General features: G+C 45.6%; 1 protein-coding gene across 2 annotated transcripts in view; it reads left to right on the forward strand.

The window, feature by feature from the left end:
* CHMP4C (charged multivesicular body protein 4C) overlaps positions 1–9,948 on the forward strand; it is a 42,002-nt gene extending 32,054 nt beyond the window's left edge. The window contains exons 4-6 of one of the 2 annotated variants that reach the window (XM_019651981.1): positions 260–374; positions 3,018–3,183; positions 8,503–9,948. In XM_019651981.1, coding sequence (XP_019507526.1) covers positions 260–374; positions 3,018–3,183; positions 8,503–8,567 — 346 coding nt within the window. In that variant the 3' untranslated portion in view covers positions 8,568–9,948. The remainder of the gene's footprint in view (positions 1–259; positions 375–3,017; positions 3,184–8,502) is intronic. The other variant, XM_019651980.1, reaches the window with a different exon arrangement.
* The last annotated feature ends 6,385 nt before the right edge of the window (positions 9,949–16,333 follow it).

Raw genomic sequence — 16,333 nt, forward strand, 5'->3', positions numbered from 1 at the left:
GGTTTTGTTTTTTTGGTTTTTTTTAGCTGAGCCATCCTGCCACCTGTTGGCAGCTCAGCAGCAGCTCAGCTTGGGCTGGGAATCGAATCCCTGACCCTGTTGCTCAGAGCTCGCACTCTTGAGCGAGCTCTTAACCAACTGAGCCACTCAGCCGGTCAGCGCTTATATTAAATGGACTCATAATTTACATGGGATTATATCTAAATTCATAATTATAAAGTAAAATCCTAAAATATTTCAACCAACTATTCTTTCTCAGGGATCTGAATAAAATAGATGATCTGATGCAAGAGATCACGGAGCAGCAGGACGTTGCCCAAGAAATCTCAGAAGCATTTTCTCAACGGGTTGGATTTGGTGATGACTTTGATGAGGTAGGTGGGTGACACAGCATAAAGGATGGAGCATGATGGCTGCGACAAAGACTCGCTTCCCACCATGTAGCGCAGGCAGGGCTCCTTAAATATTTCCTTAAATGTCATCAAAGAAGAAATGATATTTGCTAGCAATGTACATAGGAGGTAAGTGCGGTGCTAGTAGCTCTGATCTAAAGCAAGGAGTAATGCCATTTGGCAAACAGCCCCCTCGTTAAGTTTTCAGCTATTAAGGAAGAGCAGCATGTGCTGATGGGAAGCTGGTGACTTTTAGTGATGGAAGCCTAAATGGCCCATTACGAAGAGGAATCGAGTACTTGCACATCCGGGCAAAACAAACCAGACTCTGTGACTCTGCAAGGAACAGACGCGTCGTGCTCTGTGGATGTTAAATTAGAGGTTAGGCTGCCTCTGTTGATTACTCAGGCTATGAAACAAAGTCAACCTAGACAGCCATTATTAACGCACACATTCCACTTAGATTAATCAGCCCATGAGACAGACTGTAATTAGAATGGTGGCGTCTGCACTGCGAGCGTCAATGGTCCTATTCAAAGCACACACGAGTAGGATGGGGCAGACTTGGAAATGTTTCCAGTTCTTAGAGTAGCATGGTGAAGAATGTGACTTCCTCCATCTACATGGCATTAAAAATGACACCCCGACTAAGGGGAGATGTGGCTCCATGGAATCCCAGAAAATGAGGATTGGGGGGCCAACAACTTTTAAACAGCGTGTAGCCCAGGAGTTGGAAAATGTTGGCTTTCAGGCCAAATCCTAGCCCATGAGCTAAGTATAGTTTTTACGTGTTTAAAGGAGTGGAGAAAACACCACCACCAATAACCGTTAGCAATGGAGGAGCTATGTGACAAGAGACCGTGTGTGGCCTGCATAGCCTGCAGAGTGCTGTGTGGCCATTTACAGAAAGCTTGCCCAGCCCTGGTTAGGCTAAAGAGCACCCACGGGCTCGGGGCTCCTGACGACCTCTGGGCTCTGTCGTTTCACTGCAGTTTATATAAGGCCTTTCACTGGTCTGCCCTTTAGTTTTCTAATCTATATCTATCTATCTATCTATCTATCTATCTATCTATCTATCTATCTATCTATCTAAAGTTACTGGATCACTAGCTTATCTCTACGGTTTCTTAAATTCTAAAATTATTTTACCAATGAATGAATAAGTGACGGGCACCTGACGTGTGAACGTGATGGAGGAGATCATTATTCTGTCATCGTATTTGCTAAAGAAAATATCCAAGCCTTTCCGGGGCTGTTGATAACTATCAAGCATTACTGGGTATTTTGGACATGCATTCCGTGTAGGATAGCGAGCTCTGCCATTAGGATATGGACTATATTTGTCCCTGATTGTTTTGTGAGTAGAAATGGGACATCAGGATATTTGTTCTGAAGGGACTTGACCCATCCAGCCCGTGGAGAACCACACGGCACACCGCTACACTGGGCACACTCGCTCACACCCACGTTCATGGTTTCTTTCCCTTTCATGGGTAGATGTACCCATTTAGCCAAGTGGTCAGACAGTTCAGCTTGCTGCATGTCTGATACCCACAGGTGACCAAATGTTGTGGCTGGCTTACGGATCTCCTCTTCCGGCCGATGGTATTGTTTACTCTTGTTTTAATAGAGGTGAATTATTTGCTTTTGTGCTTTTCTCCCACACTCAGCCATCGTCAAGGCAGGGACTGTTCAGCATTGCATCCCCGGACCTGAGTTCAGGGTCAGGCCAGGAGTGAGCTCTGAATAAATTTGCTCGATGATGAATAAATTAAGAAACGAAGACTCTCCTTGGTCGACTAGAAGAGTGTCTTGGGTCACTTGTAATGAGGACAACCTCAGCAGTCTAACGAGGACAAACTTAGTTTAAACTCCCAACCCCCTCTCTCAAAGGAGTTGGACTCTACCTGAGGCCCCACGGAGCTGGTTAGCTCTGAAACTACAAGTCATGTCCTACCTGTCATCAGGTGACTTATGCCCTTAAAATCTCAAACTAGTCTTGGGACTCTAAGGGGCTTGGGATAGAGAGCAGTTTAGAATTAAACCAGATTCTGGAACGGTCGCTAAAAGAAAGATATACAGTAACACCTGCCTTGACTCGGAGTTTTCCCAGCCCCAACACACAGCATATTTATAGGGGCTTTGGTCATTTGACAAAGGAACCATAGTATCTTGGATTCTTTTTACTTTCTGTTCATTATGCTTCTGCCATACCTTTGTTTTATTTTCAATAGCACTAGCCCAAATGAGAATATTTATTTCTTCCAGTGAATGTTTCACAGATTCTCAATTTCTAACAGCAGAAAAGAAAAGAGGCTGGAAAACTGACAGGCAAGGTATAAATTTCCTGGAAACTGGAGGTTTTATAGTTGGCTAGCACAAATTACTTGAACAACTGTTTACTGAAGTATTAGAAGATTAACTACGACAAATTTGCACAACCCAAAATATTCATTTTTAATCATTGCTCAGTGTTGCAAAAGAAGACTTCGTCTTAACATAAGTATCCCATTTCACTGGGTTCTCACATATCAATTGGGTAGCAGATGTTCTTGTTATTGTGTTTGAGGAAACCCGCTGCTCGAAACGTTAACTCCATAATTCTTTCTTTCTCCCCATGTTCAGGATGAGTTGATGGCAGAACTTGAAGAACTGGAGCAGGAAGAATTAAATAAGAAGATGACAGGCATCCGACTTCCAAATGTGCCTTCCTCTGCCCTGCCAGCACAGCCTGACAGGACGCCAGGCAGAACGGCGGGCCTGCCGTCCACGGCGCAGCGTTCCCGAGCAGGTCTGTCCCCCTGTCCCTTGCCTGTGGTCATGTGGTTGCCTAAAATGACAGCCAGTCCTCTCCTTTTATCACTTATTTTTTTATCCTATAACTACAGACTTTTTTGTTTTTTTTTTAAAGATTTTATTGGGGAATTGGGGGATGGGAACAGCGTTAGGGAATCAGAGAAGGGGAACAGACAAGTTGCTGTCCTTTTGTTCTTCAGTCTAGTTGTGGAGGACGTTGCTTCACTGGCCCATGTTGGTATTATCATTGCGCTCTTNCCATCAAAGATTCCGCTAAGGCGTGCTTACCAGTTTGATAGATCAACACTCAATGAGTTCAGTTATTCATCCAGCTGTGACTGATACACCTGAGCTATACTTCTCGCCATTATCATCTGAAATTTCCGACTTTATCTCTTTTCTCGAACAATGCCTCAATATATCTTATGAACGACAGCCCTAAAACCAAACTCCATTCACACACCCATGGGTCACACATGCTGGTTTATGAACTGATACTGTTGACGTCCTCAGAGCATCTGGAAAGCTTTTAAAAATGCTACGCCAGGAGATTCTTTGTCAAGAGGTGAGGGGATAAGGTTCCAGATTGTGGTACTCAGAGCTTTCTGGATGGTTTTGGTGGTCCTAAGGTTAGCAGAACCATGGAGGTATAGGGTTTTGCCTTGAGTCAGCCTCCAGGAACCCAGAGCAAAGATGCCTCAGAGTTAGTTTGGTAGTTTTCATCTTTGTGAACTCAGATTGGCTTCGAGTTACCACTGCCTTCTTTTCTGCTTGCTCAGAAACTAGAGTGCAGAGTATTTCTTTTCTAGAATCATTCTTTCAAGTATCTGCGGCAGGAAATTTGACAGTCTGCTGATGTGCGATGGCTGCTTCTAGAAGGCTAATTGGTACTGTGTCTTGTGTTAACGGAACTTTACATCTAGTTGGCTTTTCTCGTTCAGGAATTCGGAGTGGCATTATAAACATGGGAACACTCACTTATTCTTCTTTTTCATGTAAATGCCACAGAGCTGGATAATAGCCTGCCACGTTTTGGGAAATACTTACATTAAGTAGAGAATATAGTTTTCCTTGATTTAGGGTATTTTGATGTTTATGGAATCAGCCACAATAAGGTAGAATGAGGTAGAAAGTTGGTCACTAACTTTATTATGCCAAAGGCATGCAATCCGTACAGATTCAAGAACCGATGGCAGGGAATCACTGTGGGCTTGCCTTCTGCCTTGCTTCGCATTAGCGGTGTGTTTCTCAGTATTTAGGACTACTTATTTCTGATCCGATTTCATTTTAAAGATAACAGACAAGAAAAAACTCATCCTACCCTAACCCATGAGACATAAGGCAAGGGATTCAATACTGAGGTTTTTTTCATTTACGTTGCTTTGCTTTGTGGGTAAGTTTTGGAAAGGGTGTGAATGACCTATTTTGGTTTCATTTTTCAGCATGTACTGAAGTACCTCTGAATCTATTTGTATATTTAAGGGACAACATTATCACAGATACTTAAGCTATATAGATAATATTGAGGATTTATTGTTTTAAGTCACATTCTCACTCTTTGCCTTACTAAAAACTCTCACCAGAACTTTTTGTACGTGTGAGTAATATTAGCTCTTCCCATTTTCTCTATGATTTGATAGAGGTTTTAACAAACACACAGTTGGCTTAAATATTTGCAGAATGAGGAGGAACCAAAACGCAGGCATGTGGATTAAATATAAAACAGGCAGTAAGCCATTATTTCCTCAATAATTGACTTTCCTGTACCTGAGGTTTTGATTCCTTACCTCAGACAAATGGTGCTAATAGGGAATTGCTTCTGGAACTATTTGGGGCTTAGTACAGAGTTTATATGGTACTGCTTTCAAGCAAGAATTGCTCCTAAGCCTGCACATCGGCTGTTCCAGGCTACTGCCACGTGCTTTACTTAGGTTTTTTTACCTTGTGGGTATTTCCAGTGAGGGGGGGAGGGGCAGCTAAAGCCCCGCTCGCATTCGCTCCGTGTCACCTCCATCAGCTCTTCCTCAGGCTAGCAATCTAGTGACATCAGTACCAACACTGGCATTGCTACCTTCAAAACAAAGCAAACCCCTAAAAGCAAGCCGACGAGAATGGTGATTTTAAAATTACAGGATAGGAAAAGTTGATGATTATCTGCTAAAAGTCAGGAACCCTTGCATTAGAGGTTCAAGTCTTTATTTAAAAATTAAAGTTCAGTGTCAACCACCTAGCTTTGAAATGTGAAGTTTACACTTTTATATTTGCCTTACATAGGAATTTAGAGGAATGAAATGGTGCAACCAAATATCTGATGAGCGCTTTGGACATGTTATTTTCTATTCAAACATGAATTTCTAATGAATCGTTTAGTTCTTTCACACAGGTTATATGCTGCCTGGTCAGAGTGGGTGTGTCCTATATTCTATAGCAATAACATCGTTCAACAGGTTTTTCTCAGTGGGCCGTGCTGCTATTTACAAGACCAATTCTTTCCATATGTTTTATACCTGCTAAGTGAAAGTAAATATAGCTTTGGAGTCTGAACAAAGATCTTTTTCTAACTCAAAGTTTCTATTGCAGCAAGAAAAAAAAACATTATTATTGTGTTAAACCAATTTATACCTATTTTAAAGATCACGTATGCAACAGCCTATATGTTATCGTTTTGTGAGCAGTTTGAAAGTTTTATTTATGGAAACTACCTTGATTTATTGGGGATCGTTCTCCCACTTATGTCTGAAAAACGAAAGTATAGCATAGGTCATCACCAGTTTCAAGGTGACCCTATTCTTAAGTAACTTCAAATAGTAATAGTCACCCTGGGGATAGGAGCTATGAATTTCTTGAGATTTGGTGATCGTAGGATCTCAAAGGAATAATCATACAACCACAGAGAGTGAAAGTGAAGGGGGCTCGAGGGATATAGTTTGGGGGTTCTCAGGGGGACCTGTAAGCCACGGGCACAGTGGTAGAAAATAACTCTGCATCGTGTTAATAGAACATACTTGTTTATAAGTAGAATGTAGAACCATATTCTAGAAAACACACACACACACACACACACATTAATACACACATATACATATACACACATACACATATACACATATTCGCGTGTACACACATATAATATAAAACTACATCCATAAGTACTCATATCCACCCTGTAGAATTAAGTATAATCACCTATTTCTGATTTTTTTCTGTTTAATGTTGCTGGTTTCATATTCATACTGTTTTTCCTGTATTCTAGGCAACAGCAGGTCTACAGGGTTACCAATTTGTGAGCTTACTAATAATATTGGGTTGTCGGAAAAGTCATGACGCATTTTTGCAACGCAAAACAGGAAAAATACATCATGACTTTCCCGACAACCCAATAGTAGTAGCAAGTAAAATAACTCATTCATTAGACTAGTTATATATTCTGCCTGGTGTCAAACAGTAACTGGGCTTTTACAAAGAATATCAAGTAGATTTTAATTAATACATTGGTCTGTTGTTCCAATAACAGGCCAATTCTACTTGCTTGGCAGTTTACCTCGGAAGCCATTAATTATAAGAAATAAGAATTTCAGTGGGCGTTTAAAAGCAGCCTTCCATGGAAGCATTTCTTCCTTTTGTGACAACTCAAGGCTGATCACACGCTGAGGTCATGACCCTCCCCTGTCCGACCTGCCTCCGCCCATCATCTCTGTGTGAGGTCCTGGTGGTAAGAGCCACCTGCTCTCCGAAAGGAACCATGCGCTCTTCAGAATGAGGAGAGAACCATTCTTCTGTTGGAAAATAAATAGTGTTAGTTTCCTGGTCCATTTGCTATCTTTCTGGAGATGAGAGAGGACACCGATCATTCTCTCTCTAATCTACACTTCATGTTAATCCATCACCGTTTTTTTTGTTTTTTTTTTAACACAAAAACTCATCCCCACGTTAATTGCTGGCGTGCAGCCCTAGTCCACTTCCTGATACCCTTTCCTCAGAATGTGCCTTCAGTTTCTGTCCTTGTCCCCTCAGGTACCCGCTTTGCCACTGTGCAGTCCCGTACGGCACCGCTGTGTTCTAGTCAGAGGACTCAGTGTAGCTTGCAGTTTACCTTTTTATGGCATTCGATATTGGTGAGCCCTCTAAAACGCGCAGGTTACTTATCTGATCCAGCGAGTGTGGCAAAAGCTGGTGTGACTTGCTCAATTCTGAGGTTGAGAGTCTCTGGTTTCTAATATATCTCAGCCAGAAACTCGGCACGGGTTAGCAGATCTGCAGTAGGGGAGAGGGTGGTGGTGGTGGTGGTGGGGCGGGGGTGCTAGAAGGGGCCGTCTGTGCGATGTCTTTCATCATTTATGTTTCCCGTGAGCAATGTGTTTGAGTCCACGTGTGGACAGCCACCTGCTTCAACATGGGCCTCCTCTGGCACGCGCTCCTTGGCTCTCCAGAGAGAGCTGCACACCCCTCTGTGTAGCCCCTGAACCTTGTACACGTCTCCTGTCATCCCTTCTGCGTCCCCTCTGCTGCTTGAGGTGAAGGATGCAATGTAGGCATGCTTCTAGCCCTGGGCACAGCTCCTGTAACAGAGGAGGCGGGTCACAAATGCTCATGAGTGAGGAATAAGTGACTGAAAGCCCGTTTCCTGTTTCAACTCCTCAGAGACTGGAGCCTATGGCTTTGTCCCCACAGCGCCTCAGGTGGCCGAACTTCCTCCATGCTTGTGGACTGACAAATGGATGGATTAGGAATGTTTTACAAAAGTGAAGAAAGCTGGGGAAATTCGCGATGAGGCGGCCCTGGCCAAATGAGTGCTAGAATTTTCTAGTATTCGCCCCAGCTGTTTCTAATCTAACCCTTCACTTTGAACGGAAACTGTGGTTTTATTCCGTTGGCGGAATGCTTGTGAGGATGCTTATTCGGATTGTGTGTTTCGAGAACTATATAAAACAAGCTGCCACAAACAGAAGGCGTTCTTTAATCAATGAAGTGACTTGTATGGGAGTAAGGAGGGGGCTTCCATTAAAGTTGATGGAAGTTTTTCCAATAAAACAACGTAATTGTGAGACTTCCTCGTTAAAAGCAAATGAGGATGTAACCAACTATGTATGTATTTTCAGCGCTCTCTGGGATCACTTTTTCCAGGCTTTNTGTAGAGGGCAGTGTCACTGGCCCTCATATGTGGGATCCGAACCGGGGCCCTCTGGCGTCCCAAGCCAGCTCTTAACCATCGTGCCACTTGGCCGGCCCACTACATACCTTTTTAATACATAGTTTTCTATGCTGAAAGTGGGCCTGTCACCAATTACTGATTTTTATTTATTTTATGTTCTAGCATCTTCCAGGAGGGCAGAGGAAGAGGATGATGACATCAAACACTTGTCAGCTTGGGCTACTTAAATTAAAACGGAATTTTTGGACACCTAAGTGAATGAGCTGTACATAGGACATAAAAAAAAAGGTTTTTTTTGCCAAGTTCCGACGTTAACAAAGACCCTGTTTTATATTTACACTGGATGAATAATTGTCTTTGAAGTCTCATAAGTGAAAGTTCAAAAAAGGAGTCGTGTCTGACAGAACCAGGGATGAAAAGGGACTTCCTGGCGGCATCTTGGGGGATGTCTCCATTTGACGGGAGCGACACTCCACCTTGCTCACGACTGTTTTTCAGTCCTGGCCCTTACTTGGTGCTCTCCACACATGTGTTGAAAGGAGACAGGATCCTCTTCATATACAAAACATGTAACAGTTTATAAGGCACTTCGGAGGGATGCGTTTAGGAGAGCTGGGTGAATAACTTTGTGTCCTTTGCAAATCCAAGTGCGTGGTGGGGCGTCCTCTTTGGAAGACACGAGCCCACGGTCGGTGTAAACACGCCAGGTCTCTCGGAGGAGAGGTTTTCTGTAGAGAAGGCTGGTGCGAATATCTACACACACAGTTCCACTTGAGTTTTGCCATTTAAAACCTTAAAGGAGCTCTAATTGACATTTATTATGCCAATTAAGCTGGGAATGGGGCATTGGATGCATTTCCCCAAATGTCTGAAAGCGCAAACAGCTTACACCGCTGAGCGAGAGCCCCCTGGGTGTCATTTAGTCACTTGGGGAGCCGTGCGAACACTCCCAGGCCACTGCGTGAGTCTTCATGGTCTCCCGTTTTGTGCTCCCTTGTACATTCATTTACACTTTATGGCATATTCCTTGTAAACACATTAAAAAAAAACAACAGAGGCAATTAAAAGTATATCTTGAATAACGTTTTGGCCGTCATTATTTTTAAATGAAAGCCAATTACCAAATTGTGTATCGCCCATGATATGTCATGGACCATAAAATGACAAATGTCTCTGTATAAAATGTTCTAGTATTCCCTCCGTTTGCTTAGCAACACGGTGAAGGAGAGAGCGCGCTAGACCTGGAGGTAGGGGTCCTGCCTTCCCGCCCCCGGTCTGCTGCAAACGCAGTGCAAGGAGGCAGGTCGTACTCTGAGGCTTCGTGTCTTTATTGGGACATCTAAGGGCTGGACTTGGTGATCTCTAATGGTTCCATCCTGCCACGGGCCTTAGCAGTCTCTCACCCTCCACAGCACAGATCCGTAATCTTACAGATGTCTTAAACCTTCGTTAAAATGTCTGTCATCTTGAGAAGTTTTCTTGATTGCATAGACTAAATCAGGTCTCCCTGTCATATGCGTTCATGATGCTCTACCTTCTCTCCTGTCGCCTAGCACAGCTGATATTGCATAACTACTTGACTTATTACTCAGTGATGTTCTTCCTTGCTGGTCTGTGGTACTCACGAGGGCATGAGCTGTGTTCAGTTCAGTAGGGTCTCCCCAGCTGTCTGCACAGTTTCTCATACACAGCAGACATTCAATAAATGGTTCTTAGATGAACGGCTCTTCAGTTTTTACATCTTTTGGGCCATAACAGGAAGTGGAGGTGCCTTCTACCCTCAAACAACTAGAAAACTGGACAAAATACATGCAACAGTAGTTTCCAGACACTGGACAACAGGCAGCGTGAGACTAATTCCTGAGAGAGAAACAAATGGAGGGAACCCTTCCAGTGTCGAGCTCACTGCCTTCACAGCGAAGGACACACACAGCCCCCGGTGGTGTGGGGGAGAGTGGGAGAGGGAGAGGTGGGGTGGAGAGAGAGAGAGAACGTGCTCTGGAGGTTGGCAGACGGCCCCCTTCATCTTTGGCTGAGAACTCGTCCGCGTGCATGAATTAGGAAACTACTGAAGCCAAGAACTGCTGGACAGAAGTAGGCACATCCCCAGGGCTCACACAGGTCGCGGAAAGCTTGTGTTCCCACTAGCCATAGTGGGAGGACCTCCTAACACAGGAGTCATCAGATGGCATCCTCAGAAGGGTGTGGCCTCAGCAGGGAGCTCAAATTATGCCTAGACTAAAGGCTGAAGGACTGAAAAGCGAGTAAAAAGAATGAAGTGATTCCAAGTAGCCTAACTGCATCCCAGGACAAAAGCCCCTCAGACTTAAAGGAACATAAAAGCTAAAAAAGTCACAACCACAAAACAACTAAAAGAAAACTGGCATCCCAATCTTTGGATTTCGAAGACTTAGTGTAAAAAGAATGGAGACTATCTCATTAGTACTTTTATACAAATTTGATGTTGAAATGTTATTTTAGGTGCATTGGTTTAAATGAAATATATTATTACAGTTTACTTCCCCTGTTTTCTTTTACCTTTTTCGAATGTGGCTGCCTGGACGTTTAAACTTACGTGTGTGGCTCCCACTCTATTTCTATTGGTTAGGGTTACGGCAGGAGGTGCATTTCTTATTATCCATGAGTGCACTGACACCCTGAAGTACTAAAATGACAAATTGTTAAGAACAAAATTTTCAAGAGGTGACGTCTTATTCTGAAAAGAAAAAATGCAGTCTCAAAGGAGGCCTTCGCTGACCCCATGAGACCCTCTGGAGTCATGTCTGAGAGGAGACGACCCCTCCTGGGATCAGTCATTGAATGTGGCTGCCCTGAAAAGAGTGTGTCATCTTGGGAGGGGCGTGCCCCAGATCAGGCTTCAAGCAAATGAGGGACTAAGCCCTCTCTTGAATGAGCGCTGGGGAGATACATTGTTGACCCCCATTTCCATCATTTGTAAAATAAATATTTACAAATATCTTTATGAGGTCAATAGGGGGATTGAAATCTAACAATATTTGGAGTCAGCAAATTGTAGCTGGAGAGAGAAGAGGGTGGCAGAGGAACAGGCTAACACCTACTGAGTGGGAATTGCAACCGAGGACGTGGAGTGGGAGACACGAGCAAATCCAGGAGGCTTCCTAGCTTCTAGGACACGTTTGGACAATATGGAAAAAAGTGTCCCATGTCCATCCAGTCAAGTGGTAGCTTTCCTATATTATGTGACAAAGCTACTTCTCTCAGAATATAAAACGCCAGCCTCTAAAGGAAGATATGGAGTACAAAGGAAGAATTTTATTTTTTTCAAACTAAGGTGACACAAAGTTATCAAACCTACTACTGTTAGAAAACTAGCTGAAGCTAAAAAACACCAAAACAATGGAGTTAAAGAATAAGGAAAGTTTTTGTAAAGGAATAAAGAGAACGTGAGACTAGGAAAAGGGTAATATGGGGAATAGTTCTGGTAGGGAGTTATTTAAGCTTTTTAGAAATGGGCACCTGTCAATGTTGTGCAGCTGGCAGCTTAGTGAAAACTCGGTAAAATAATGGAAATGAAGTCAAAGGTTTATTAAAATTCAAAACAGTTGATAGTGACTTTTAGCACTTCAGATATGAAAATGGGTCAGGCAAGGGGCAATTTCATGTTTCTACCTTATGGAGACACAGGGGAAAACCCACCAAAAATACAGCAAATGAAATGACGCCTGTTTAGGCCATTTGAGATCTACCCTGATTCAGCGCTCCCGCTTTCTTCCATGAGATAGTAACTCAAGGTAAATCTCCTTGGGATACGCCTCCTTTACGCGCGACAAGCCTGTAAAACAGCAGCCCGTGTTTTTAGGCCTTGGGACTTTCATTTGTATCATCCCTGACACCTGCCCTCCGCTTTTCCCTGCACGGAATGAGATGTCACCAAGTGCTACACCCGCCGCGGCCACCAGGCGGCACTCCAAGCACACCGTGAGGCCCGGCCTCCCGCCCGCTGCAATGGCCACAGGCAGCTCCGTTTGTGGGAAATGGATAACGGTCCGGATTTGTATTAATTGGAACTTCAGAAATGCAAACAGTTCTTTGTAAACTAGGCAACAAGGCAGGCCATATGGTCTAATGGAGCCTGGAAGGAAGTCGCCTGGAACCCATGCGTTTGCTTTCTCTCGTTCTTGGGTGCCTCTGCAGGCGTGACACCTGGGGTGGTCCTGCCTTTCCTGAGCACAGGTGGCCTGCGACCGTGGTAACTGGGAGGTGCCTTGCTGGACGGGGCAGCCTACCACACTGCTGCTCAAGGAATTCACAGGACCCAAGTACAATGCTCAGACACAAACAAACAACCGTTGTGGCCCTGGTCTGCCCAGGCTGCGTGATCTATGTGGTGAGTGGGCTTACACAGGTGGGTACAGCCCCAGGTAGTAAGCAGTCCACTAAAGGAATGCACAGGGCGCTGTGGCTCTTAACTTCCTGGCTGTCCCAGTGGGAACGTCCCACGCAGAGCTGGGACACAGCATGTCGTAGCTCGGGGCTCATGGTGGGGATTGGAGAGGCAGCTGGATCATGAAAGGCCGTGTACGGCATTACAGCACATGTCACGGACATGCCCTGCCACTCAGAAGGTGGCCGGTGTTTGCCGACTGAGGGCCTGACTGCAGATTATATACACTGTTGGGTAACTGAAAGCAATGCTTTAGCTGGCAGGACGCTTCGTTAGAACCCGAGGCCAACGCAGACTCGGTCTCTCACCAGTATTTTTCCAGACTTCACCGACATGGACTGAAATCTCAACCTGGGCAGGTGTATCAGCTGCGTGGGGAGAAATTTTTATTTCCAACTCTCAAAATGCAACGTTCTTAGAGCATAGCTCCTCCTACTATATAGCAGAAGCTTGTAAAAAATAATGCAATAAAGTTACTCACATAATGTTTGCTTTCAAACATTGCTAAGTTTGAAACTCCCTTTGTAATTGAAAGAGCCAACCAAGGCCCAAGGCACACTGTATGTTGAGTCACAGTGGCCATGCTGTACCTTGAAAAGACATTTAGAAGTGACTTCCATGTCATGTGCATGTCTTGACAGCACACTAAATCCATACTATTCCTTTGACATACTTGAAAGGTGAGACTGAGTTAGATGAAAAACGCTTCCAAGAATACGTTTAAGGAAGTTTGATATCTGACCACAAAGAGAGGAGCTTCCACAATTCCCTTATTTCTCTGTGTCCTTAAACAAAATGCCTTTTGTTTCATGCATTTACAGTGGAAGATTCATTGTAACTCCCAGCGTTGATAAAACAATTTGCAAGCGTCACTAATGAAACGAGACTTAGTGGAAAGGCTGCAGAAGTAGAAGGTTGAGAATTCCCTAATGAGGTTTGGCTTTATTCTTCCACTGAAAGACAATGTAGAGAAAATGTTGTTTGAAGCCTTTGAAGTGGGAAAGTCTTGAGCACATTCAGTGAGCGGTAAAAGGCTAGTACGGGTGGTGAATAAGAAGAAGAGCCCTGTCCAGCTGGAAGAGGTGAGCTCCAATTTGTTGCCAGCTTGGGGGTGTTAAAAACGCGTTTGCATGAAAATGGCTATTCAAACAGAGATTCTGCCATCAGTGAGTAAGACTGCAAAAGGTAGGAATATGGGCAATTCAGCATTGCAGGTAGCTTTTTTTATTTTTTTTATTATTTTTTTTTAAGTCTCCTGACTGTCACTGAGTTATCTTTCTAGAACACAGTGTGGTGGGCGCTGGATGAGGCCAAAATGCCTGACTGGCACCCATCTTTACATGTGCACACAAAACTGCATGCTGCCTCGCTTAGCAGGCCGGCACCCCCCATGTTGACCTGGGGTTTATGGTGCCATTTCCGGGCTGCAGGAGGCGCCAGCTGTCTGCCGAGCACTTCACACGCCCTTCCTGTGCTGGTGAGCACCGTTCCCGTCTCCATTTTAAATGAGCACTGAGTTGTAGAGTGGCAAGGTAACTTAGCCCACCTGGTAAGGGCAGGGCCAGAGCTCAACCTCAGGCCTGCTCCATTTTAAAGTACGTTCGTGAATAGAATTGGATTAAGAGGCCAGTGAGTTTGGAAGGTTCTGAGCCTCCAAGAGTTGGAGAAAATTAGGAACTAGACAGGGCCTGTGGCAGGGAGAGGAGGCAGAGGACCTTAACAGACTCAAGGGACAGAAAGGTGGCCATGTGGGCTGCCATCAGGGAGTGCAGCTGGCAGGGTGAAGTCATGTTTAGAGGCCGCAGAAGGAAGTCTGACATGGCAGGAGCTCATGTGAGATACTTTGGTCATTGGGACACGGGGTGGCAGTGGTGATGGAGAGAATTGGATCGATTCAAGGTGTGAGGAAAGCCACCCTCTTGCCCCCCAACCTCGGAACACGCACTTAACTGGCCTGCCAAAGTTTTCCATCTTCTCTGCAAAACGCATACAGTGACGCCCATGTCACCCCGGATGGTCCTGGCTGGTCAGCTCCTCACCGGCACCCTCTGTTCCCCCAGGTCCCGCCACCAAGACAGCTGGTTACCAAGCATCGGTCTGATTTCCAAATTTGTGTGCACTCGCTGCCCTTAAAATTAAATTTTAAATAAGTGTATTCATAGCAATACTGAAACAATGAAATATGAGAACCGATGCTCATTTCTAGGGAAAACGAGGTCAGGGGGTTTGGAAAAGCTCCGTAAAAGTACAGGCCAGAAAAACAACAGGAAACGCTGCGCTTTGGGTCACAGGCTCCTTCCTACGTGTCTCGTATCTGCGCTCGACGGAAACCCAAGCAGGAAGCGGCAACTGCGTCAGGGCAACGGCGTAAGAAGACGGATGCACAGGAGCTCCCGTCCGTGGAGCCGACGCAAAGGCCTTGCCCTTCTGTTAGGACGCTGGTGGACGGATGCCCACTTCCGTGCAGTAAGTCACCGTGAAGAGTTTGAGGTGTCTGTCATAGTTTGTGTGTCCCCTGACCTGTCACGTCAGGGACGTGGGCTTCCCGTGCGTTCCGGAGCGAGCGTTGACGCGCTGGAGGAGGGACAGGAGTCAGGGACAGTGAGGCGTGCCCCTCGCGCGCAAGCCCGAGCTGAGTGGCCTGCTCAGCACGCCCTTCCATCCCACTTTTTTTTTTTTTTAAAGATTTTTATTGGGGAGTTGGGGGGATGGGAACAGTGCTGGGGGATTGGGGGAAGGGGAACAGACAAGTTGCTGTCGTTTTGTTCTTCAGTCTAGTTGTGGAGGACGTTGCTTCACTGGCCCAAGTTGGCACCATCATTGCGCTCTTCCCGGGAGAGGCAGATCAGTCGCAGGCTTCTGGACGGCCGCTCACTGCAGCTGCTGGCCACTCACGCTGGCTGCTGGCTACACACGGTAGCCCATGGCAACCCACTGCAGCAGGGGCTGCAGCCTACACCGTCGCTGGGGACTCAAGGCAGCCCAGCTCCAGGTTGAGCTGTTGTTCAGCATCTTAGCTGTAGAGGGCAGTGTCACTGGCCCTCATATGTGGGATCCGAACCGGGGCCTTTGGCGTCCCAAGCCAGCTCTTAACCATCGCACAACTCGGCCGGCCCCTTGCACCCCACTTTTAAGGAGCAGCTGCTGCACTGCACTTCTGCTTCTGGCCACCCGCCGCCCTCCCTTCCGACCCTCCGGTGTCCACAGTTCATCGCGAACTCCTCTAACCACGACGCTGCAGCGGCCACACCCGCCTCACCCGCCTGCGTATAAACCTCGTCACCCTGCACGCCTTGAAGGGGTTGCGCGCCTCTCAGTGACGTTTATACCCAGGACGACACACAGTAGGTGCTCAATGTTTGTGGAACGAACAAAGGAAAGAGCAGGCCATCCGCTCTCATCTCTCGGACCGAGAACTATCTTTGCAAACATTTAATGAAGTTCCCTCCATCCTATAGTTACAGACTGAATGTTTGTGCCCCCCCCCACCCCCCAACATTCATACAACCCCCAGTGGACTTGGAAATGTATTGGGCTGTGTTTGAAAATGGGGCCGCTGAGGGAGTA

The sequence above is a fragment of the Hipposideros armiger genome, unplaced genomic scaffold (assembly GCF_001890085.2).
Source record: "Hipposideros armiger isolate ML-2016 unplaced genomic scaffold, ASM189008v1 scaffold_170, whole genome shotgun sequence".
NCBI classification, from domain to species: domain Eukaryota; kingdom Metazoa; phylum Chordata; class Mammalia; order Chiroptera; family Hipposideridae; genus Hipposideros; species Hipposideros armiger.